Here is a 27,581-nt window from a genome sequence, read left to right as displayed (position 1 = left end):
TGGGTTAATTCAAAACGGAATCGATTTAATGACATCTGGAATAAATAAAATAAATATCTCTTCAAAGTGACATGTACAGACGATGCCTTATTCAGTGCGTGGTACCACCAGGAGGACGGCAGCAGCCGTGAGATGAACTGCCTCTCGCTGGATCCCTGTTAAGGCGATTGTGAGGATCAGATGAATAATATATGACTCTGTTTGGAGGATTAGCCCAACACTGAGTAAGGTAGCAATGACAGTCTTTACACAAGATGCTCTGGCGCCTCTAGTGGACAGCAGGTGCAACTGCAGCCAGATGTCTATGATGCACACTGCAGCAAATCATCTGCACTCCTGAATCCTTCCATATGGGTTGAGTTCTTCATCGCAGAGGTTATGAGGTCACAATACAAGCACAATGCAGCAGACAAAACTGAATCTGCACGCAAGCAGTAAGAATAGCTTAACGATTCACTATTACAGTGTCTTCAACATCCACCACAGCGGCTCCAAAGAGTACCTGGACACTTAAGACACTATTAAAAATGTATGAATGCCATTGCATAAATAAGTAAATATCAATCCAAAAAGCATCTGCAAACAAATCATAACCATAGGTGTATTTCATCACATTAACTCTGAACTACTAACGTTTGACAACCAGAAAGCCTCAGTATTTTTTTTTAGTGCTCGACTAGATTTTGTCTACTATCTTTAAGAGCAACTAAATGTGTATTTATTTGAAAAAAAAAATATTCTGACAGAATTGAATTAAAAAATAACATTTATACCTTATACCTTCCTGATTGTGTAATTGAATTACAGTATTTTTCACAAATTAAAAATTTGTTAAAAAAAGGAAGTAAAGACTGTAACCAAGTGCATTTAGTAATCTTGTATGTTTGTGCACACTGGGAATCATATTTTATTATGGCCAGCTAATGCTAAATTCATATAAAGTACACTGTGAATATAGAATAGCAACTAATTGGATATAAGCAGCATAGCTTGAAAATAAGAATTAAAAGTTTGTTGCTTATGCGTTTTCAACGATGGCGGAACGAGTGCAAAAATAAGAGATTTTTGCACTCAAGTTTTGGCGTTTTAATCACTGTCAAAATAAAAGTCTTCCATAATTTAAATCAAAAATAAAAAAGCCAAATATTGACTGATATTGACATTATGTCAGTCAACCATTCTTTTTGCCTTAATTTCGAGCAGTATAGTCTATTGCTTATCATTTATACTATAACAAACTATAACAAAATTCTTACTGTGAAAAGTTCTGCTTGAAAAAATTGGATTGATATTTTGTTATCCATGCATTAAAGGGACAGTGCACCCAAAACTGAAAACTACCCCATGACTCACTCACTCTCAAGCCATCCTGGTTGTATATGACTTTCTTCTTTCAGATGAATACAATCAGAGTTATATCTGACCCTGGACCACAAAACCAGTCATAAGTTTGAAATTTTTTGAAAGCTAAATAAATAAGCTTTCAATTGATGTATGGTCTGTTAGGATAGGACAATATTTGGCCAAGATACAACTATTCGAAAATCTGGAATCTGAGGATGCAAAAAAAAAAAAAAATTCTAAATATTGAGAAAATCACTTTTAAAGTTGTCCAAGTAAAGTTCTTAGCAATGCATACTACTAATCATAAATAATATTTTTTATATATTTACGGTAGGAAATTTACAAAATAGCTTCATGGAAAAAAAAAATTATTATTTTGACCTACAATGTATTCTTGTCTATTGCTACAAATATACCCATGCTACTTAAGACTGGTTTTGTGGTCCAGGGTCACATATGTGCATATACAAACTTATGGGCCACTTTTATGGTATTCTAAATCAGTTTGAAATGTCCTGGCTCTTCCAAGATTTATAATGGCAGTGAATGGCTTTTGAGATTTTGAAGTCCAATAAAATGTATCTACCCATCATAAAAAGTGTTCCAAACAGCTCCGGGGGGTTAATAAAGACCTTCTATAGCAAATCAATGCGTTTGTATAAGAAAAATATCTGTATTTAAAACTTTATAAACCATAATCTCTAGTTTCTGCTAACTCTCGTATGCATGTTCCATTGGATGACGTAGGACACACACTGCCGCTCAAAAGTTTGGGATCAGTAAGACTTGTAATGTTTTTCTTAAAAAAGGTGCTCATGCTCATCAAGGCTGTATTTATTTGATCAAAAATACAGAAAAAAATTGTAGTATTGCAAACTGTTATTACAGTATAAAATAATGTTTTTTATTTTAATATACTTTAAAATATAATTTATTCCTGTGATGCAAAGCTGAATTTTCATCAGCTGTTACTCCAGTCTTAAGTGATCCTTTAGAAATTATTCTAATATGCTGATTTATTATTAGAATTATCAACAGTTGTGCTGCCAGTTTTTTATTTTTGGAACCTGTGATTCTTTTTTCTGGATCCTTTGATGAATAACAAGTTAAAAAGAACAACATCTACTCAAAATATAAATCTTTTCTAACAATGTAAATCTATGCCATCACTTTTTATTGATGAATAAAAGTAATAATTTCTTCCAAAAAAAAAAAAAAAAAAAATAAAGAATAAAAATGTACTGACCCCAAAATTTTGAACAGTAGTGTACATTGTTACACTACAAACCTTTCTATTTTAAGTAAATGCTGTTCTTTTTAACCTTCTATTGATCAAAGAATTCTGAAAAAAAGTATCACAGGTTCCAAAAAACAACTGTTTTCAACATAGATAATAAACCGGCATATTAGAATGACTTCTGAAGGATCATGTGGCTGAGAGTAACAGCTGATGAAAATTCACAGGAATAAATTATATTTTAAAGTATATTAAAATAAAATCATTGTTTTATATTGTAATAACATTTTGCAATATTGCAGTTTTCTGTATTTTTGATCAAATAAATGCAGCCTTGATGAGCATAAGAAACATTTTTAAAAACCATCTTACTGATCCCAAACTTTTGAGCGGATGTGTAGGCGTAGAATATTCTAGTCTCGCAAGAACCAAGTTTTGTTGACAGCAAAGGAAAACCAGTCTCATCTTGGCTTATATCAAAATCCTCCCACATTTTGCTTTACAAATCCTCATTTTGTATTTCTAATGACTTATGTTTTGTTTTGCTCTTTCCTCTGCGCTCAGTTAGTAGAAACTAGAAATTGTGGTTTAAAATACGGTTTATAAGTTTTAAAATATAGGTATTTTTCTTACACAAATGCATTGATTCACTTCAGAAAGGCCTTTTTTCTATCCCCGGAGCCGCATGGAGCACTTTCTATGATGGATGGATGCACTTTTTTGGACTTCAAAATCTCAACACCCATTCACCACCATTATAAAGCTTGGAAAGAGCCAGGAAATTTTTTTTATATAACTCTTAGTGTACATACACATCGGGAAGAATAAAGTCATATACACCTAGGATGGCTTGAGGGTGAGTAAATCATGGCTGAGTTTTCATTTTTGGGTGAACTATCCCTATAATAACAACATTCATGCATTTTAAATGTGCCCTAAGTGTCCAAAAACTTTTTAGATCCACAGTACAAATATAAATAACTAAAAACTCCATCAAGCATTATTAAAATGTTGCACAAGCTAGAATTTTGTAAGAATGTTTTGTAAGATCTTCAAGTCTGTTAGTCATGTCAAGTGGCTGGAAACCAGTGCAATAGAGGTCTGACTCATAAAATGAGATCCATTCTCAGCAGTAAAAAGACAAATATTCTCCAATCCTTCAATAGCAACGTAGTACAGGCCCACCAAACATGTCATTCCATTGGACAGCTGAGGTGTGAATCCGAGTGGTAATTGTAGGAAACAGCACACTCCACCAGCAGCCATGTGCTACAACAGCATGCCCGTCTGCACCGCAGCTCTTCCTTCATTGGATAAAACCATCTCCACCAGTAACAGCCCCGGGCAAAGCGGAGATCAAGTATATGGACGAGCACTCCACAGCAGGGCCCAAGCACCACTCCAGTACATACACCAGTCAAATGATGCATCAAACAGCAGCCATCCGCCCCCTCACACATGAAGAGCCCTTCAGGGAAAAATGTTTCTCATGGTCTGTGTGTGTTTGGATACTGGCTAGCAGAGTCGTATCTGCAGCAGATGATGTGCTCTCATGGATATTCTAGCGATAAGGGAAGGTGGGTGAGGCGATCACAGAGGGGAGGACGGTGAGGTAGTTGGAGGGGACGTAGCCTCTCTGGCCACGCGCCTCCACCAGGCTCCATTCCTTGTTTCCACGCTTATCGTGAGGCTCCACCACCCGCACCGGCTCACCGGCCCTCAGAGAAAGCTCGTGAGCGCTCCTTGCCGTGAAGTCGTAGCCTGCGTACACCTGCAGATGCAGAACGGAGAGTTTTAGAGTGGCTGGTAATAAGAAAAGCTGCCTTCTGATAGATTCTGTAAATTATATAAGACACACGAAAAGATTGACATCGCATATAATGGAAAAACACAGTTAGTCTTTGCTAAAGCCCACACAATCAGTGAAACTGAACAAGTGAGACGTTGAAATTTGTCTAGAGGATGAATGTGCTCTAGACAACATCTTTTTAGATTTGAAGGTTAAGTGGAATTCAGTGTTACACAATGTGCTTGAGACATTTTCAAGTGTTAAGAGTGGGCTTTATTATAGCTCATGGGGAAATTAAAGTTGTCAATGGGTGTTTGAGACAGAAAAAGAGCTCTGAAGAAAATCTGAAGCGATAGTTTAGATGAAGTGCTCCATCTTGTGGTTTCTTTTAGTAATGCCTTATGTAGCATGTTCAATAGTGGCCTTTTTTTTTTATTAAGTAATAAATAATATTTAAAAAATATATAATTTTAAAATTATAATTTATGTTTTTATATATATATATATATATATATATATATATATATATATATATATGTATATATGTATGTATGTATGTATGTATGTATATATATATATATATATATATATATATATATATAGAGAGAGAGAGAGAGAGAGAGAGATAGATAGATATACACACATAAAAACAGAAATAAACATAAAAAAAATGCAAAAAATTACAACAAAAAAAATGACTGGGAAAAAAAAATCTCCTAGGGAGGGACCTAAATCATATTTACCGAGATTTTATGAGCCAGTATGCAACCACTATGTATGCATAAGTAAGCATAACACCTTTTAATCACTCACATCATGGTGGTGAGTTTTGCATGTGCAAGCACAGTCACATTTTCTTCAATACTGTTTTTGAAAAACAATGCTTTGCAAAGGCAAAGTTATACAGTTTCCACTTGAGGCAACAAACACTGGATAAATATAATTCATCTGGCAGCCGTAACGTTAGCTGGCCTGTTTATCATTTGCACTGTCACAATGATAAACAACCCATGAAGATTGTTTAGAAAAATTAGTCCTATTTTTATAGTCACAACAGACTTATATCTCCCACTCTCACAGTCAAAAGCTCTCGCCGACATTTCTGCTTTCTTAAACATGAAGCCACAACGATAGGGAGCCATTTGACAGGCAGATCATGCAGATGAATGAATCGGTGCGTGCGTGTGGGTGCCGTGTGTTTGCGTAGGTGGTCGTGATAGACTATGTCACTTCTGCTGACAAGGAGCGGCAGTTCATTTCTGTTCTCCAATACTGAATTTACAAATGCTGAAGTGTGTGTGACTGATGATTATGAGACACTGTAGAGCTGCCATCAATCTCCAAAGGTCTCATTTTGTTTGACACACGAATCAGAATGAGTAACTCGGCGGCCTTATGACCTGTCAGTCAAACGCATGTCTATGCCTGTGTGTGTCAGTCACCTGAAAACAGGGCGTGGTCATGGTGGTTGGGAGAGGGAGGGCTCCAGGGGTGTAGGAGTGTCTTCGGGGCCCTGGACCGGAGGGCGTGACGTTCAAATGAGGAGACTTTGGCGGCTCAACGGTCATCTGGTGGTAGCGTGTCAATTTTGAGGCAGGCACATATCCCCTCGGGCCTGAAGAAAATAAAAATTGGAAGTCGTATCAAGACACTCAAATGTGCATGTGTTTCTGTTCTGCAGGTTTGATGTGCTTTATCTGTATTTGACCAGCAGATGTCACTCATAGCATTAATATAAGGCTTTCAACAGCGATGAATGTACTTGTAACATACAAGAAATTGTGGTCAATTAAAAGTAGTAGAATTTTTATATATATAAGCCTTGCCTGAAAATTTAAAACAATATGTTTTTGAAGGTTTGATTGAAGATTGAAGACTTTATTTTATCAATAATTAACAGAGAGAAACAAATGACAAATATATGTGACAAAACCAGCAAAACCACACTTAAGTAGCACGGGTATATTTGTAGCAATAGCAAAAAAATATATTGAATGGGTCAACATTATTTATTTTTCTTTTATGCCAAAAATTAAGTAAAGATCATGTTCCATGAAGATATTTTGTAAATTTCCTACTATAAATATATCAAAACTTAATTTTTGATTAGTCATATGCATTGCTACAAACTTCATTTGGACAACTTTAAAGGCGATTTTCTCAAAAAAAAAAAAAAATAAAAAAAAAATAAAAATTGCACCCTCAGATTCCAGATTTTCAAATAATTATATATAATTTTAATTGTCATATCGTAGAATAGGCCAACATTGGTCAAAATGAAATACAAAAAAATAAATAAATATTAAATAATAAAAAAAATAAAATAAAATAAAATAAAATGAAATAAAATATTATTTTAAATATATTATTTAAATACATATTCTAGCGATAAAATATTATTTATTCCTGTGATGCAAGGCTGAATTTTCTTCAAGCATTACTCCAGTCTTAAGAGTCACATGATCCTTCAGAAATCATTCTAATATGCAGATTTATTATTAAAATTCTCAGTTTGAACAGTGGTGCTACCAAACATTTTTTTGAAAATTGTGATACATTTTTCAGGATTCTTTGATAAACAAAAAGGTAAAAAATAAAAAGTCTTTGCTATCACTTTTTTAAAATCAAATAAATTTTTTATTCAAAGAATAAAAAAAAAAAAAAAAAAAAAAAAAAAAAAAAGCAGCACAACTGTTTCCAACACTGATAATAAATCAGTATATTAGAATGACTTCTGAAGGATCATGTGACACTGAAGCTTTGATCACAGGAATAAATCTATATATTAGTACTATTACTGCTACTACTAAAATGAAACAACATTATTTTTTAGGGTATAATCATACAACATTTCTTCCATGTTTTAATTTTAATAGTAAATTCCTCTTTGTTTCCAAAAAAAAAAAAAAAAATTAATTTTCAATAATTAAAAGATAAATGAAATGAATGTTTTATGCCTTCATTTGATAACCAGAACATTTTAAATACACAACACACAATTTCTGAGGGTAAAACAAATGTTAATAAGGCTATTTTAAGAATAAATGTGAATAAATTAAGTATGCATTTAAATAAATAGACATGCCAAAACACAGAATTTGATAACAATAAAACATATGGTGAGAAAAAATAAAACATTTCATAGGGCCCTAAACATGTCATTTTTGTTAAACCTTTATTAAATTGATGTGAAATTACATAAGTTTCATGATTTTAAATAATTAGACATGCTCTTTAATTAATACAATTTAATTTAACCATTAAAAAGTTGTTGAGAAAAATTAAAATGGAAAAAAAATGGAATCCAGAAAAATTAAAATCAGAAAAAACGGAATTTGGAAAAAAATTAAATGGAATTTGGGAAAAAATAAAATGGATTTCATAGGGCCCTACATAAGCATGAGCGTAAACTACCATCAGATGGTTTGTATTTTGCAATACAAAGTGATAATAACTCCTTTATGATTTTAAAGACCAATATAATAAGATAACACCTTTTGTTTGAATTGCATTTAAATATTTTACAGTGTATTCCTAGTGCAAACAGGAATTTACATCCATCTGTATGCATTATATGAGACAATTTATTGAAGCAATCTTGTTCACACAATAACATAACTAGATTATGACTTATTTCTCCAAGTTTTACCTCCTGCATCAACCAGCCAGCGGCGACGGTCTCCTCGCGTGTCCATCTCGCTGACGACAGCTACCAGCTCTCCCTTGTTGAGGGTCAGGTCGAGGTCACGGGTGCCCACCACCGGGCCTGTCAGCTGGTAGATTTTCTCCGAGCCGTGCTTGACGGTCAGAGCCTTGAGACGCCGCTCACACGTGGGATTGAGCGCCTGAGACAACACAGACACGAAGCAGAAAACCCTACTCATATTTAACATGAAATTACAGCAGCATAAATAACATTTTGAATGCAAATGCACATGAAATGAATAGAACTGCAGTAATTACAGTGCTGGACCACTTTGAACTGAGACAGGAAGTGAACATGAGAGCAAGATACTCTAAGGATTTATATCCGTGATCTACATTTTGATCCCTGACAGCAGACACGCAGCACTTCTGAAGCACCTCTCTGTTTGATCCTCCTGCCTGCTCTCTCAACTCATCAGGACTGATGTCTTTATGATGCCAGATATGATATTGATTAGAATCTGTCACTGAGACTCTGGGTAAAGACGTCTGTTTGTCATTAGCTGTAGTGATGGCCTAATGCCATGACATGACATAACTTGACACCAACACACAATATTAATATTGCTATGAAATATTAAACTTGACGTTGGTGCCGTCTCTGCTTCTGCTGTCAAAAAAAAAAGAGGAGCTACTCTACGGTTGTTTTCATAAATCTTCTATTCTCTGATAATTAATCTGGACCCATTTAATTTATTCAGTAACTGATACATGGAAACACTTTATCAAAAGGTTCCATTAGTTATTGTTGGTTACTTTATTAACCAACATGAATGAACAATGAGCAATACATTTATTATAGTATTTATTTATCTTCATTAATGTTAGTTGATGAAAATAAAGTCGTTCATTGTTAGTTAATGTTAATTCATAGTGCATTCACTCATATTAACAAGCACGACTTTTGATTTTAATAATGCTTTAGTAAATGTTGACATTAAGATTAATAAATGCTGTAGAAATACTGGTCATTCTTAGTTTATGATAACTGAAGTATTAGTTAACTAATGTTAACTAATGAAACCAAATTAACCGTATTAACTACTTAACCGTATTGTAAAGTGTTACCATATATTACTTTTTCCACAGATCTTAGACTAGGCCACTATTTTCACTTTTTCCAGAAAAAAATAAAATAAAATAAAATAAAATAAAATAAAATAAAATAAAATAAAATAAAATAAAATAAAATAAAAAATTAAATTAAATTAAAATGCATTAGTAAATGTTGACATTAACTAAGATTAATATATTTTGGAGAAGTACTGGTCATTTTTAGTTTAAGATAACTAAAGTAGTTAATTAGTAGTTCATTAGTTAACTAATGAACCTTATTGTAAAGTGTTACCATATATTACTTTTCCCCAAATCTTAGACTAGGCCAATATTTTCACTTTTTCCAGTTGTAAAATAAAATAAAATAAAAAATATTATTAAATACTGTAGAGGTAATGGTCATGCTTAGTTTATGATAACTAAAGTTGGTAACTAATGTTAACTAATGAACCTTATTGTAAAGTGTTACCATATATTACTTTTTCCTAAAATCTTAGACTAGGCCAATGTTTCCAGCTTTTCCAGTTGTAAAATGAAATAAAAGCATTGGTAAATGTTGACATTAACTAAGATCAATAAATGATGTAGAATTATGGGTCATTCATAGTTTATGATAACTAAATTAGTTAACTAATGTTAACTAATGAACCTTATTGTAAAGTGTTAGCATATATAATTCTTTCCCTAAATCTTAGAATAGGCCAATATTTTCACATTTTCCAGTTGCAAAATCAAATAAAATCAAATAAAATACTAATTTTCACAAACCATCAGTTTCTGATGCATAATACAATACAATACAGTACACTACTATTCAAACGTTTTTGTTTTGAGCATCAAATCAGCATATTAGAATGATTTCTCAAGGATCATGTGACAGTGAAGACTGGAGTAATGATGCAGAAAATTCATCTTTGCATCACAGGAACAAATTACATTTTAAAATATATTCAAATAGAAAACACTTGTTTTAAATTGCAATAATATTTCACAATATTACTAATTTTTTACTGTATTTTTGATCAAGCAAATGCAGCCTTGGTGAACAGAAGAGGCTACTTTCAAAATCAGTATAAAATCTTACAGACCTCTAACATTTGGACAGTAGTATATTTCCTATGGTTCCATTTATAATATTTAAGAGTTACTTTGCTATTACTCTAAAATGAGGAGAATATTAATAATAAAGACTGAGTAGACCAGTAGTATATTTTCACTGTAATTTGCATTCGAATTTGACTAAATGAATGGCAGCTGTTTATGGCCACCCATAATACAGTAACCCCAGGACATAACATATTTTACTAAGGTATGTTTATAATTAATGGACAGACTAATGCAAAACACATGAGAGCTAAACTATATCAAGACGAATGAACTGCTGTGGTTTTATTCCAGCACTGTCCACAGGCACCGTTAAACTGCAGTAAAGAAAAACAAACTGTCCCGCAGGAAGACATCTCCACCCGGCAGCAAACAATAGTGCGTCTCTGTGTTGGAACTGACCTGTACAATGGGAGCATTAAGCTCATCCTGAACGCTCTGACACAGGCTCTCCATCCTCCTTGAACCCTCCAGCACCGAAGTCTCTGCCCACTTCCAGAACTCACCATCCTCTAAATAACTGTGTGGGAGCTGCCGGGAGACAGAGAGAGCGATTCATAAACACTGCCAGCCTGCAAACAGCTAAATTTAATAACACTTTTCCAACCACACGCTTGCGGTGTTGTCGTTCAATGGTGGATTACTGCACAGAACGTCCAACAGTTTCTAAAATTGATGGGTATTCAAGTGTAACTAAAAATCACGAGGATGAGCTAAATGACTGTCAAAGTGAATTTCACGAAAAATAAGAACATGTCCAAAAAAGAAGAATGATAAATAATGTTTTGAAAGAAAAAAGAAAATAATAATGACACACACTTGCCTAAAATGTTAAGATTTTATTCTATTATATTATTATTTTATTCTATAAAAGTGTAATATTATTTCTTCCAAATTGCAATTTTTTTCTCATCTGATCCTCTTTTACCTAATATATTTACATGAAGTACCCCTGAAATTTTAAAATAAATATTTTAATTAAGTATCACGTTCTTTGGCTCTCTGACATTAGTTACGGACACATGACATGCAGGTAAACAAATAAAATATTACATTTTTAAATATTTTTTTTTTTTTTGATTGATTTCAAAATAATTCATTTTAATGTTACATTTTTTTATGATTTAATGAATTATTAGTTTTTCATTGAACTCATAAACCTACATTTCCTTGACAGAAACTTTGACGTAATGAGATATTTAACAAATGAAATTTTATATATAAAACAGATAACTACATTTTTATAACAGATACATTTTTTTTATTTGCTTTTTTACGTTATCATGTTTCATCCCAAATGCAGTTTGAAAAAAGTTAAAAGTGAAATAATCATTTATACATTGTCTGACCAAAAAAAGTCATTCTCTCGCCATTCTGATTTAAGCAAACACAAGAAAGTCTAGGATTTGATCATTATTGCAGTGATTAATATGTTTGTGATTGTTATGTTTTTGCAACAATTAACAGTTTTATTAACCTTAATTGATGCAGTGTCTAGCTTACATTACTTAAACAACCCTGTTGGAAGACGTTATGATGTCCATATTTTAGGTTGTCATTGTCAAGATTCATCAGGTCAAAACAGTGAAACAGTGTTTCATTAGTTGAGCATGAGGAAACAAAACCTAATGCAACTCTTGATGAAAATAACTCTTGTGAAGTTGCAGGACATTGTGGAAACAATGCCACAGGAAATGCACAATGTTATCGAGGCTAAAGGCACTCCAATGAAATATTACAGTGTGCAACTTTTTTTGGCAGGCAGTGTAAAGTCGACTCCAGCACGTCCCAAAGACTTTCAATGGAGTCAAGTTAGGACTCTGTGGTGGCCAATATTTCACAGTTCGGATCCAATAAATCTTGACAATGTCATCCTGGAATATGTACATTGGTATGTCTACTGACTAGGGTCTACTGACTAGTTAACTAATGCTCATTTTGGTTATTTTTCCTAATCGACAGCCGATGCTTATTAACTGATTATTAACCGTTAACTGGCAAGATTATTTAAAATTAGCACAGGATAAGTGTCTGTGAAAAATACCAAAATTTGTTTTCCAGGGATTCATTTTACATGCGCAAAAAGCAGCAAACAACAAGACATGAGAATTAACATTGTCACATCACGCACCTGCAGTACTTTTCTGCGAATGGAGAAAAAAATAATAATGCTAGGCTATATATAATAAATGAATAGGCATATATAATAACTATTTTTACTTAATTATCACAACGAAAGAAAAAACTGTGCAACAAGTAGCTAGTATGCAGAGTTTTGGTTCATTTTTGCGCAGCAGGAAGACGACTGAAAGCGGCATGCTATTTTTCTTTATTTTACAAAAGCACAAAGATTTGTTTTTATTGTGAATGTACACAAATAAAAGCAAACCATTTACGGTTTTGATTATCTGTATGACTATCTGTAATTCCACTGTTAGAAGGGGAAGGAAAAAAAAAAAAAAAAAAAAAAAAAAAAATCAAGTGATTGCACTGGTGCTGCACATGTGAACACAGTTAAGAATTGCTAATTTGACAATGCAGCCTTTCCATTATCATAATAATATACAGTCAGCATATGGAGGAAAAAGAAAAATCACACTGCTTAATCGTTATCAATGTACTGCGGTGATATTATGCCAAACAATTTGTTTTATGTGGATATTGGAATGCGAGTGAAGTAAAAAACAGGTTTACATAATTAATAATATTTTGGCATTCAAATACATCTCGAATATGGAAACATTTGGATCTGTGTTGTATGAGAGACGTTAGTTTCAGTTTCACTTTAGCCTAAATGAATTCGTTTTGGCTTGTCAGTTATATAGCTTAGCTTCTTATTTTCTCATTCTTGTTCTTTTCTGAATAGTGTCAAATTGAAAGGATTTTTTGTGGAGCAAGGGGAATTAAAATAGCCTACCCTATGTTTATAGTGTTTGTTAACGTTATAGGCCTATGCGTTTTTTTTTTCTCTCGCAAAAATGCTATTTTATTTTATTTTAACCATCCAGCAAATGTTTTAAAATATTTTGATAAATTACTTAAGGGGGGCATTGGATGCCCATTTTCCACAAGTTAATGCTTTAGGGTCTTAATGAAAAGTTTATAATATACTTTGGTTAAAAATTCTCAATGGTAATGTAAAACAACACTCTTTTTACCTTGTCAAAATGAGCTCTGCAAAAATCATCCCATTCTGATGGATTGCTCCTTTAAATGCAAATGAGCTCTGCTTGCCCCGCCCCTCTCTTCTCTCTGTGGAGTGACGAGCCTGTTTACTTTAGCCGCATTTAGCGTGTTTAGCTGCGAAACTTGCTAACTAGCATGTTATTAGGAAAAGTGATTGCAGAAATTCATAAAAAAAAACCTTACACTCACTTCTGCTGTAGGTGAAGCTGGATCACGAATGATTTACGCAAACATAGACGCATTTATGTCGATCGGGAGGCACATTCCCTTTACAAACAAATGTAATCTACTGCATCTTCAGCGGCTCAGATGTCGGGAGTAAATGACGACCACTATGTTCATTATTACATCCAGCAACACAACACCTCAATCGCTCAATCAGAGATATTCTTGTCTAACTTACATCCTTGCTCCAGCATCGAATGGATTTTTTTCATTATAGTGTAGATTTGTACACACACTGCCAACACACATTAATGTTCAGACAACATGTAAAAGTGAACTTTGCATCTGATGACCCCTTTTAAAATTAATTAAAGGACTTTTAAAACCATTTAACTGACTGTATTAATCGGTCAAAATTCTTTGGGGTAAGGGTTAACCGGTTAAAATGAGCATCTCTACTTCTGACATGGTTGTTTGAGAAATAAAAAGTTATTATTTGCTTATTTAAATCCAGATGGTGTATATTTTTGGCCGCACAGTGTACATTTTGATTCTCTCTAGAATTAGGTACTGTAGATATTATATATCCGCTTGGTTATCTCTAAAGCTTTCTGGATTTTGTCCTCTGCATTCAACCTCAGTATTTTAGCTTATTCTGTAATAAGTACCTGATGGGTGAAGCTGGTGGCCAGCTGCTCCATATCAGCCGCCAGGTCTCTCTGCAGGCAGCTATAGGCTTCTAGCGTGGCCCACAGGAGCTGCAGGGCTTTGCCGTTGAACTGCGGTAGCTCGTTCAGCAGGAGAGTGTTGATGGTCTTGTAGGTGTTCGCTATGGCTTGTTCCTCAAAGCTCAGGCTGCTCTTCTCCTCGATTGTCTCATAGTCCAGAAGCTTGTCCTGACGTTTGCGGATGAGGTTACGTGGTCCTGCCATCAGTTCCCGCAGTGAGCTCAATGGCTTAAAGACTAAAGTCTTCAAACGCTCTTCCTGTAAGTAGATGTACAAAACAATTTCAGATACCAGAGATGTAATAAAAGACTGAAAAAAAAAAATCAAATATATCACTGCTGTGTACAACCATTTCAACCATAATTTCAATGGCTGGTAAATAGTTAAAAGATCTTGGCAAAATTTGTACCCTTACATGATACATGGCGTTTTGCAGTAGTTTTGGTTCCAGCAGGATTAGACACTGATGAATGGAGAAACACTAACTTTGTGTACAGTGAGGAAATACTGTCTCATGACAAAAGCTGTGACAAATGTTGCCGTTCCAGACTTTATTCAGATATGCTGTATTTAATTTGACATGCACAAAAATAAGGCAGTGAGGAATCGAGGTACAGAGTGTTACAAACGCTGCATGAATGAGTACTAAAGCCTGGAGAGTTCCATCGTCCTGAAATCAATGGGATTTTGAATGTTTTTGGTTAGATACAAGCCCAAAATCATTTCACGCCTTATTTTACAACATAAAATAAATCCATTTTATCCAACTCGTGATTTTGAGTTCTTTTCGTCTTAAAAAGATGGCTGCCAACAAGTGGCATAATGTACAATGGCTGAGAGAGCTCAACGCACTGCAAATGATAAAAACATACAATTAGAAATAACACCTGCGTATTAAGAAAACATCTTCATCAATTTGACAACATGCTCCAAATGCTCACAACACATCCAAATAAAGCAACGTGCTGCAGAAACGCGCACTGCATATACTCACAACACACACAAAAACAGAAAGGCAGAAGCATGACAGACCACAACAAAATTAACTATTAAAGTGACGAACATGACTAAGACATACTGATCAATGTTTGCTCTGAAAGGTAAGATTTTTTTTGCATATTATTAGCCTAAATAAGCCGACGAAATACACAATTGCTGTAACTGTGAAAGGTTATATAAGCTGGCTAACTTATTTTTACAATTTCCCTTACAAAATTTAACCATAGCCTATGGTATTAAAATTAATTAATTAATTAATAAATACATTCTCATATGTATAAAAAATAAAAATAAAAACAAAAAATAGTTACTATAGTTAAATCATGGAAACCATGCATAAATTAACCATGGATTTACTACACTAACCGTATTTTAACCATCGTATTTGTGCAACTGTGGTTATACAAATGGTAAACAATACGCCAAAAACAAAAAAAACAAAAACTTGTGTTATGAGTTTTTGCAGCGCATTTCTTTGTTTGTTTGTGTTGTGAGGATTTGTAGCATGTTTTTGTATTTGGTTGTGTTGTGAGGATTTGTAGCACATGTGCTGTCAAACTGACAAAGATATTTTCTTAATTTGCTGGTGCTTTTTCTCTTTGCATGCATTTTCTGAGGTTGCAGTGCATTGAGCTCTCTCGGCCACCATAGTAATGGGACAAAAGAGGTTGTTGGAGACAATAAATGTCATCACATCAACCAGCTAAACTTGTCTAGCCTCATTGTGTTTGAAATCACACTCTTGCAAACTATTATAAATAAAGCTTTCCAACTTGCAGATATTAAAGACTGAAATAGTGGTTGGAAACTTAGCGATGGTCACATTAAAATCATTTAATGGTAGCATAGTTGGTTTATAGAATAACCAACAAATGTTTGTTGGTCACAGAGCTTATTTTCTGCAATTATCCAAGAACCAATGGGAAAATCCTATTGTCTTTTTGTCAAGGGAACCAGGGTCATCCTAATTTCCAGGCTGGCCTACAAAATTACATTAGAAATGAATTCACCTTTCGCAGGGAGTTTGACTGACAGGCGATCTGACAATCACAGCGCCAGAACTGGCATTTTGTTTGACGAACAAACAAGACAAGAGAGTAGATTAATGTTGGGGGACTTGAATTTGGAAAAATGGTGTTCACTGACATCTTTCCATGTTAAAACAAGACGTCATGTTTAGTGATCGACCGATATTGATTTTTTTTTTATAACCGATACTGATACCGATTATTTGCATGTTTATGTGCCTGATAACCGATATGCAGAACCGATATTTATTTACTGTTATAAAGCAAATAAATGACTGAGTGAAGTAAGTCCATACTTCACTTTGATTTTTCCTCCTTAATCTTCATATTACAACAATAAAAACTTTTTATTTATACATATATTTTTTATTTATAAAATGCATCAGCTGCAACACTAAGCAAAACAAATGTAGAATGTCTAACCTTTTCAAATGTAGAAAATAAATAAAGGACATGAGTCTGATCAACTTCACTTTAAACTACCGTTTTATGTTTACAAAGTGAGTGAAGAACAGCTCACTGGATAATGTTAATTCACTGAATAATATTCTCTAAAATACTGGAATATAACAAACAAAACATTGTATTTTATTGCATTTCTGGTATATTATATTAGAATCACTAATATTTTGTCGTTCTAGATTCTGACAAAGCACTGTTTACACAGAACTATACTCAAACTGCGATCGCTAACGGAGATAACAAATAATTCATTTCCGTAGAGTTGTATATTTTTAAATGTGTATTAGCGAAATAATGGTTATATAGTAAATGATATAATTTAGGGTGTTTTAAACAATTGAATCTTGTTAAAAGTTACATGCGGTGGCCGTGCTGGAACATTTCCTGAGCATCAACCCGATGAGTGAACAGCAAAATGAAACCGACTTCATGAGATTAAACAGAGAGAATTAAATTAAGCGCTTTTATTTCCAACATGTGCTCATTCATGGCTGTTTATTATTTTATTTAGACAAATTTACGTGTTTATTAGGATGGATTATTTTACGTGACTCTGTGAGTTCTTCTATTTCTTAGATCCAAACCTGAATAAACTAGCTACATATCAGGCATTTATGTAACACATCTAATATGTGCATTAATGGCTGTTATGTTAAATAAAGTTTATTAATTACAGCTAAGCAAGTGCTTTACCTATGCATGGCGTTGTCTCGTCTCCCCTCAGTCGCGCTAAAATGACAATCCTGCCGGTAATTCTCAAAACACCCACAAGATGGGGGCGTTTATTGGTGAATCCGATATTACAAAACCGATAAAGATTATGGTAAAATGCTTAAATATCGGGAAAAATATCGGTAAATTGATATATCGTTCAATCTCTAGTCATGTTTATTTCATGCAACAACTAGTACAGCGGAAAAGATGATTGGTTCACATGCTACTTGAACTGAGGCGCTACAGCGATCTGTCACGACATGTTAAAGAGCCACAAAACGGTATTTACTGTTTAAATTTCTTAAGGAACGACAAAATTTAAAAGCCGAGACTGTTTTATACAAAAAGTAACCTGCTCTGTCTTGTCTGTCAGCGTGTTGTCATTGTCGGCTCCGCCCCCTCAATTACAAACATGATATGTAACACATGCACCTCCCCCATCGCAAGTGGACACACCCCTTACTGCTGATTGGCTACAAAACTGTGTTTTGGTGCTCAGTCCAATCCACTTTCAACAGTGTTTTGCAGAAACGATTACTGCACTTTTAAGTGGCTAAAAGAAATGCATTTTTATCACTAACAATAGTGAATTTCTCTAAAGGGTGGAAACTGCAATCTCCTTAAGGTCTTACATATGAGGGGAAGATCCACTGTCTGAGTGCCACTGTGATTTCTTTAGAGAACAAGGCGGTTTTCTCTCCCTCCAGATCAAGATCTGCTTCCTCCGGTCTGCATCTGAGAAACCTCTGCACACAGAAACAGAGCTCAGATGGTTAAATAAATCTTTACTAACACTTCAGGTGCATAACCATCATCTGAGCCTCACAATCTTCAGCAACCCCATCCATCTGCCCTGGGATCAACCCTCCTACAGATTTTCCATTCATTCAGCAGCAGCTGGAATAACAATGGAAAATGTTGAAGAGGTTGATCCATGGGCGTACTGGCTTCACAATGAGGGTAAACCAAAACAAATGAGAGGATCAGCTTGTTTTAAGCTTTTAACTATACTCATTAAGAGTAAGAATGCTAAATCCAAACCTGCAGATGGTGGAGATAGGCCTGCAGATTGTCATGAAGCTCTGAGACACCCCTCTCCAGGACAAAGAAGAAGCCGGTAAGGGCATCGAATTCTTCATCCTTTAACTACAAAGGGATTGAATTACAAAGCATAAATGAAGAAACAGTCATAGAAACATCTCAGGTGGCAACAGGCTTTAAAGAAACAATGTGGTTCTTTCAACATTCCAAATTTCAACATTTCTTTGTTAACACTAAGCATTGTTCAAGGCAGTTACCTTTGGCACCATTCCTGTCTCATGCTTTATGTACTGGCTGAACCGGGCCGTCTTCTTAGCAATGCTATGGCCACTCAAGCGATTGATCTTGTCCTTGATTGTCAAGTTCTCTGTTTTCTTGTACTTATCAGCTGTGCGAATCAGAGAGTGAGAATAATGACGGAAATCAGAACCTCAACTTTATTAATGTTCCTGTGCTGATGTTATCAATGGATTGGCATGTCCTCACCGACTTCACGGAAGCGCTTGTATTCATTGATCCTGCAGTTGATCTGGATCGACGTGTGTGCGGCGTGCTCCAGTATGGGGTAGGCAGGGTGCCCAGGGTCTGTGTGTTTCTGGATGGTCTGGAGCAGCAGCGGGTAACGGGCGATTCTCTGAACCGGCATCACCAGAAAGAAGCTCAGAGCGGATGCATTCACATCAGGACTGAAGACACAAGGATCAGGGGTCAAAAATGACAGGAATGTTGGATAATACACTGGTGTATTTGTCTCTCAACAGCCTTCAATTCATATACAACCTCAGTAGGTTGTTGTTTATGAACTTACGCAGATGACTTGATGATTCGGATCATTTCCACCCACAGGGCCTCTTTCTGTTTATAGCTGTTCTCTAAAGCAGTTATGTTGTTGTAGTTGGCAAGATATTCCTTATATGCCATCTCTATGTCTTGAGACAGACTCAGAAAAGAGTCACCTGAGAAAGAATGAGAGAATTTATAATATACAACAAGATTTAGATCATTTCTATACAACATACACTGCTGTTCTGAACTGAAAAATGACTATTTGCTATTGTTCTCTTGCATTATTGACACACTATTTTCCTGTTTAACATAAAAACAGGATTTTTCACATAAAATCCACAAAACTGAGCAGCACAACTGTCTTCAACATTTAAAATAATCAGAAATGTTTCTTGAGCAGCAAATCAGCATATGTGACCATGGACCACAAAACCAATCATAAGTGTCAATCATCTAAAAAAGTTGAATAAATAAATTTTCCATTGATGTATGGTTTGTTAGGAGAATATTTGGCCGAGATACAACTATTTGAAACTCTGGAATCTGAGGGTGCAAAAAAATCTAAATATTGAGAAAATCGCCTTTAAAGTTGTCCAAATTAAGTTCTTAGCAATGCATATTACTAATCAAAAATTTAGTTTGAATATATTTAGAGTAGGAAATATACAAAATATCTTCATGGAACATGATCTTTACTTAATATCCTAAAAATTTTTGGCATAAAAGAAAAATCGATCATTTTGACCCATACAATGGCTATTGCTACAAATATACCTGTGCTACTTATGACTGGTTTTGTGGTCCAGGGTCACATATTAGAATGATTTCTGAAAGATCATGTGATACTGAAGACTGGAGTAATAATGCTTAAAATGCAGCTTTGATCACAATAATAAATTACATTTTAAAATGTATTCAAATAGAAAATAGTTATTTTAAATTGTAATAATATTTCAAAATATTATTGTTTTTTCTGTATTTTTTAATCAAATAAATGCAGCCTTGGTGAACATAAGAGACTTCTTTCCAAAGTTTTGAACAGTATTTTAAGTGTATGCTGATTCATACTGACTGTCAAGCTCCAAAAAGGACGTAAAGATGTTTCAACATTCTATCAATCATACATCATCCTTCACATCTTGAAACTCAACTTCTGGATTCTTTAATCATGAGCTCAAGATTAAAAATATTTTAATCTGTGGGTGGGCATGACACGCATTGTGTGTGATGGCAAACTGAAAGTGAACCAGAAATTCCAGTCGGTCCGGCTGTACTCACAGAGAGTTTCCAGGTATTTTGGGTCGCTGTGATGTATCTGTGCCTGATCGAGGAGGCTCAGGAGTCTGCTGGAAACATCCATCACTTCATCTATGTGCTGGAACATGTTCTCAAGGTTTGGGGGAGGAGGCTGCAAGAGACCCAATAAAATTTGATATTAATCAAAGCTTGCTTACCTACAGTGGTTATACATTTCAAATATGAGGAACGCAAAATCATTTAGTCCCATTTATTTCAAATATAAGGAAAGCAAAATCATTTAGTCCCATTTATGATGTATACACTCTGTAATAATAATATAACAATGATTTAAAAAAGGATTTTTGCTTTATTTCCCATTCCTCTCAGACGGATTCAAATAAAATTAAAGCTACAAGCAGCATTGAAAGGGCCCTCGTAGCGGGCTCATAGCCCCCCTTGTAGTGGGCTCACAGCAGGTGGCACTATGGCTATAACTGAATATGGTCATGGTCATGTGTTCAGGACAGGACTCTTATCAAACACGTGAATTTTGGTGCAGATCGGACATTGTATGCCTGAATTATAACAACTGCCTTTTTCACGGCAAAACATCGAAGTTTGTCAGGTCGCCAATTTAACATCACAAAGGGCTTTAAATTACACTGACCAAATTTGGTGTCGATCTGTTTAAATCTCTAAGAGTAGTTTTTTTAAATAGAATGCCTGAAAAAGGCAAAAACGGCACAAAACTTGCAGAGAAAGTTCAAAATATGACTTCAATGACTTCCTGTTGGGTTTCGGACGTCGTACCGAGGGATTAATTTGTAGGTATTGGTGTGTTGCATGTGTCTAACAAATTTCGTACGTGTACGTGAAACACCGCGCAAGAGACACTTCACTGAAATTTCATAGGTGGCACTATTGAGCCGTTTTGCCACAACCACTTCTGAAAACCCATATCAGATGTAAATTTTCACGACTTTTGGCACGTGTGTAAAGTTTCATGAGTTTTCGAGCATGTTTAGGCCCTCAAAAATATGATTCTGTTTACTGGAAGAAGAAGAATCTGAGCAATTCCAATAGGGTCCTCACACCACCAGTGCTCAGGTCCTAAATATTAAAACTATTTTTGAGTATTCTTACGTTGTTATCATTAGTCATTATTTAAGTTATTTTCTTTAAATATGACTTTTTTGTATGTTGTTTAAAATATACATGTTTACTTGGTTTTTGTAACTAATGTAAGAAGGAAAAGAAAATCTAACAATTTACATTTATTTAAAAATTAATAAATAACACATCACATCATTGCATTTTTCAGTTTAGAGGCCATGTTAAATACAACTTTCCAGAAACTATTTTATTATCTAAATAGATTGCCAATGTTTATATTAATTTAAATGGGTCATGAACTGCATTTTAATATTATTTTGTACTGTTCTCTGAGGTCCACTTATAATGTTGTCAAGATTTTTACAACAAAAACATTCTAATTTAGAAGTAACAGGCTATTTTCCTAACGTTGAGGTCATAAGTAAGGTGATGCGAAAACTGTGTTTTTCTAAAACTTGGTAATGCACAGTGTCTTCTTGTCTTCAGAGCCATCTTTATCATTTGGTTTCTGCGTAACCTGCCTGCTTTTGTCTCTCTCTTTATTTACACTGCATGCATGAATCGGTGGGCAGGGCTAAACGGTCAGTGATGTAGAAATAGACATTGATCATCTTCTGCCGAGGTGGTGTTTTGTCATAAAGTGGTACATTACACAACCTCGTTTTGGCAGATTGGCTTCAATATAAGCTGTTTTTAGACTAATAAAGAGTTCTGAAACTTTTTTTTATAGGACAATGAGCTCTTATATGTAAAAACATCAAGGGAATGTTGATTTCTCAGTCAGAGCACTTTAATGGTATTTCAGTGGTGATGGAAGCAATATGTATAAAACACAGAAGGCTTTTGGTCTTATGATTAACACGTGTCACCTTAGCAGATAAGACTTTTACTGCAATTAAATGGATGTGATGCGTCAAAATGGCTGCTTGGGAACTTGCCTACCTCTAGTTTCTGCAGGTTGCTGTGGATGGTGACCGTACAGAGCTGCAAATGTTTCAGGTAGTTCCTCTCAGTCTGCACCAACTCCTCTATAGCCATGAGCTGCCTCTGAGCGGCTCTCTCTCTGGCTGCCGTCTCCTCTGCTGCGGCCCGTGCCTTCTTCTCCTCTTCATCCTCTTCCTCCTCCTCTGCAGCCTCATCCAAGGTGTCATCCACTTCTTTAGTTCCCTCTTTCTCCTCTTCGATCTCCTCCTCTGCCAGTCTTACATTTGCTTTCAGGGAATTCGCCATAGCAGGGATGTCTAAAAGGAAAATAGAGGAAGTTAAACAGTTTTTTCTTAATTTCCAGTGAAGTGCATTTTAAAAGTGTGATGGTGATGCATAACATGACATGCAATTTAAAATATGCAATTATGCATACACTTGGACAAGATACTGTCGATTGATTTAGTGTAATAATATGCTCAATAATATTGCTTTTTTATATTTTCAGTTTTTAAATATTTGTTTAAATTAAAATTTAGTTATTCTTATCTGTGCTTTTGTCATTTTTTGTGTTTTATATTTTATTCAGCTCTAATTTTTTGCATATTTTAGTTTCAGTCATATTAGTACTTTTTTTTTTAAATGTATCTAACCTCAGACCAATTCTCATTTAAAATCAATGGCTTCCGGTTGCTTTGTATCTTCAAATAGCTGTTAGTATAAACTGCCCTTAACAATGCTGATCTTAAATTGCATGAACTCACCTTTTAAGTTCATTCAACACAAAGAAGTTAAAACCGCTCATCAATCACGTCTAGTACACATGTAAACCAGACTCTGCCGTCACACATTATATAGACCTCCCACAAAGAGGCGAGTACTCTGTATTGTCACCTACAGAGATGGGGGAAGCACCATGTGTCCAAACACTTTTACACTTTCAAAAAGATGCTACCAAAGTCAGCTTTTGATTGCAATTTAGCTCATCATCAGAATAAAATCATTAAAAAGACCCACAGGGAAAGAAACTCAATACAACTTGAGGTCAAAGTCTGACTAAGCAAGCTTTATGATATTTGTGCAGGCATTGATAATGATAGGTTCCTGCATCATCAACACCTTTGTTACAATTCCAGCTACACCCACATGCACATAAAACTGCAAGCGCATCTACAAATAAACAAACACACTTAAGCACAAACTTCACCACATCCGTACTCATTATTAAGGAAACAACATACTTGTAGCAAGTGCTCAAGGCCAGCACGCTCAAAGCGAAAACCACAAACTCAGCATGCAGCGCAGAGTGTACGCTCGCACACTGAGAGCTCTAACAGTGCTGCACTGCAGTATGACAAACCCCTACTTAAGAAGGAGTAAAGAAATGACAGGTTTACAGCAAGAACTATCCCAAGAAAACAACCGAATGCATTATTACCTTTACAGAATGGGAAAGACTAACCCTGGGTGTCTCTTGCGCTGGCAAAATGAGGTGTGCGGCTTGGAAAAAGCCTGGCCCAGACTCTCAGACTGGTGTAAGTTTGTCCACTGAGTCACACTGCAGGGCCTCATGTGGCACGGGTGTGTGAGGGAAGGGGGGGATGGGTGGGTCAGCTGGGAGGACTGAGCTGGGGGGAGGTGGGATTTTAGCAGTGGGGATCTGGATAGGACCACTGCGGATACACACACTTTGATGAATGCACAGACTGACTGCAGTAGCCACTAGGAAGGAAGTGACGCCTGCGCAGGACGAAGCTGATTGGATGGCAGGAGTTCAAGAGTTTGTTCACAACACACATTCAAAAGCAGTAAACAAAAGCCACATGTGGAAAGGAAATCACTCGTCAATTTAATGGTCAGAGTTGTTAAAGGAATAAACCTTTAAAATCAACCATTTCAGATACATCCTAACAACTTCAGGTGTAAATGGACATGAAGTGCTTGTAACATTGAGATCATAGGTTAAAACTGAAACAAAGTGAGACCATAAACTTTTAATTTTGGTTTAGAGCTACATACAGATTACGTAATCTGATTCCAAAAATCAAGTACTTGTAATCAGATTACTTTTTTTATTGATTACATGATTACATAATATTCACACAAGTCTTTGCCTTTGGAAAACTTTTGTCTTTCAAACACATTAAAACACACAATTCAAGTTTCTTCTTATTTACATGTAATGTGGGGATTGCTAAACTTCTTTTGTCAGCCGAACCTCTATCACCTAATATATTTACTTGAAGTACCCCATGAGATTTTAAGGTAATAAATTAATTAATAATTAACAAAATTAATGCACTTTAAAAGTGTGATGGTGATGCACAACATGCATTTAACCTTTAAAATATGCAAACATGAATTGTCATAAGTACTTGGACAAAATACTCTAGCTAGATTCAGTATTATATTAATATTATTTGTATACAAATATAGTATTAATTAATATTGTGAACTTGCTTTTTTACATTTTCAGTTTTTAAAATATTCATTTTCATTTTAAGTTTTAGTTATTGTGTTTTTGTCATTTTTTTAGTGTTTTATTTAATTCAGCACTAATTTATTTTATATTTCATTTTCAGTAATTTTAGTAGTTCAATGCAAACTTAAAAAAAAAAAACAGTTTGAAAAAAAGTTTATTTTATGCATTTATTTTGGCCTTTGGAAAACGTTTGTCTTTCAAACACATTAAAACACAAATTCAAGTTATTTCTTATTTACATGTAAAACGGGCATTGCTAAACTTCTTTTGTCAGCTAAACCTCTTTCACCTAATATATTTACTTAAAGTACCCCATGAGATTTTAAGGTAATAAATTAATTAATAATAATTAATAAATTAATGCACTTTAAAAGTGTGATGGTGATGCACAACATGCATTTAACGTTTAAAATATGCAAGCATAAATTGTCATATGTACTTGGACAAAATACTGTAGCTTGATTCAGCGTTATATTAATATTATCTGTATACTATTATAGTATTAATTAATATAAATTAATAACATTTGCATCTTGACGGTTCTCTGACATTGGTTAATAGTCACATGACATGCAGGGAAACAAATAAAATATTTCATCTTTTTTAGTAAGTGTTTTATTTTGATTTTTGTTATCACTGAATGATTTATTTTAATTTGACATTTTTATGATTAATTAATAATTAGCTTTTCATTAAACTTACAAACCCAATGCAGTTCCTTTGTAAACCCAAATTTAAGAAACCTACGTAATGATTAATAAACTTAATGTTGTTAATAGCAGTGAATGGAAGATATTTTCATTCGCTGTGTATTTTTATATCAATATGCTACAATATTATCAATTTCAATCAATGTGAACAACGAGTCAGGTCACAAGTAATCTAAAAGTAACCAAAAAGTAGCCTGAGTATATAACCTAAAATGTGTAAAGTAATGGATCACGTTACTAACTACAATTTTTGTCATGTAATTTGGAATCAGTAATGGATTACCAAATGCTGTTTGAGACCACACTGAAAATGTAGGATTTTTTTTCTCATTTAAACCTTGAAATAAACAGGATTACATAGAAATTTAAACCAAGAAATGTTAGCACTTAAAATGAAAAGAAATATTCATGGTTAGACACTTTCTAGACACTAATCAAAACATTTAAGTATGGCAAAACAGGTGTAAACCAAATACTAAAAGTATGGTCACAACACTGTTAGTGTCTTGTGTGTCAAAAAACATTATTAAATCACCATTATGTCAAACATCCTGATAGGAGAAGATCCTAAAGAAATTAATGATTCTCATTTAGAATTCTCCTAACAGCTCTGTTCTTGAAGTATTCTATTAATGATTCTTGTAATATTTCAGAGTAAGAAAATCTGGGTAAATTTCTTATATAATATGAATGTTTAGATCAGATATTGTATCAGCAAACCAGGAAGTAAGGGAATTATTTGTAGTTATACAACTGTCCTTTAACTGTAGCTTCAATAAAAATTCATTTGAGGTTAACAGATAGGGTGAATTTTCATTCAGGTTTCCTGTCAGCTGCACAAATCCTCCCAGACTGCAAACGCTTGTGGAATCTGGAGACTCCATGTGTGTTTTCTCAGTTTATTTAGCAAGGCAACACCAAGAAAAGTACACGCAACCCTTGACACTATGTATGTGAGTTAAGTAGCCTACTAAACCATATTAACCATGGATTTCTACAGTGAGTTCTCACATGGAAATCAAACATTTTAATTCGTTGAATTAACTAAATATGAAAAATAACTTTCTTTCGAGGAACACAAGTGAAGATACATTAGGCAGGAAGCTACTGACAGACAGACTTTCGATTTTAATACACCTTTTCACAGACAATTACAGTAAATGATGACTGAGACTATCATTCTAACATCTCCATTTATATTCCACGTCAAAAAGAAAGTCAAACGGGTTTGACAGAAAATGACAGTGAGTAAATAATGACAGGACTTTCATTTTGACTGAATGGCTGACACTCAGCGTGAAATCTCGATTTTATAGCTAAATGTATCGACTACGCGTTTGCATCTCACCTGCGTTCTTACCTGTACGTGTTTACTGCGGAGATTCCCTGGACGCAGAACGGTGAAACACCGCAACCGCGAACATTTCAACGCTCTGTTAAGTCAAACAACTAAACTGGAAAGCGGCGCTGACGGATGTTGCTTTTAAAACCTTCAGTATCACCTGTTCTTACGGTCCTCGCGTTCAAGTACAGGCCGCGTCATGCATTCCGATCATACCGCGCGACTTCAGCTTAGTCATGAGAAGTATGACATAATTGTTTTTCTCATTCGCATATTAACCCAGATGAATGCGGCAGAGTGGCATCTGAGAGGCGTTGCGCTGATTTCCTATACAGGTTATTAGCGATATCGATTAAGCGCACGCAGTAAGGGAATAACGCAGAGGACAAAACGTTGCCAAGGTAAAAGTGCGTGGCTCCGTGCTTCA

General features: G+C 34.7%; 1 protein-coding gene across 5 annotated transcripts; it reads right to left on the bottom strand.

Moving 5' to 3' along the window:
• arhgef37 (Rho guanine nucleotide exchange factor (GEF) 37) lies at positions 1 to 27,581 on the bottom strand. 5 transcript variants are annotated; one of them, XM_051127901.1, is made up of 13 exons: positions 27,161 to 27,581; positions 22,639 to 22,937; positions 20,623 to 20,752; positions 19,367 to 19,514; positions 19,045 to 19,244; positions 18,816 to 18,946; positions 18,559 to 18,663; positions 18,150 to 18,263; positions 14,255 to 14,572; positions 10,638 to 10,766; positions 8,020 to 8,215; positions 5,813 to 5,985; positions 1 to 4,352 (listed from the first exon to the last, which is right to left on the bottom strand). In XM_051127901.1, exons 2-13 carry the CDS (start codon positions 22,924 to 22,926, stop codon positions 4,143 to 4,145), a joined length of 2,142 nt encoding a protein of 713 aa, XP_050983858.1. In that variant the 5' UTR covers positions 22,927 to 22,937; positions 27,161 to 27,581; the 3' UTR covers positions 1 to 4,142. The 5 variants fall into 5 exon arrangements, with proteins under 5 accessions (XP_050983858.1, XP_050983856.1, XP_050983857.1 ...); XM_051127899.1 differs by having other exon boundaries at positions 27,173 to 27,581; XM_051127900.1 differs by lacking the exon at positions 27,161 to 27,581 and adding an exon at positions 24,059 to 24,184.

The sequence above is a fragment of the Labeo rohita genome, chromosome 14 (genome assembly GCF_022985175.1).
Source record: "Labeo rohita strain BAU-BD-2019 chromosome 14, IGBB_LRoh.1.0, whole genome shotgun sequence".
Classification (NCBI taxonomy): Eukaryota; Metazoa; Chordata; class Actinopteri; order Cypriniformes; family Cyprinidae; genus Labeo; species Labeo rohita.
Note: the sequence above shows the minus strand (reverse complement) of the source record. Positions and strands in the feature narration are given on the sequence as shown.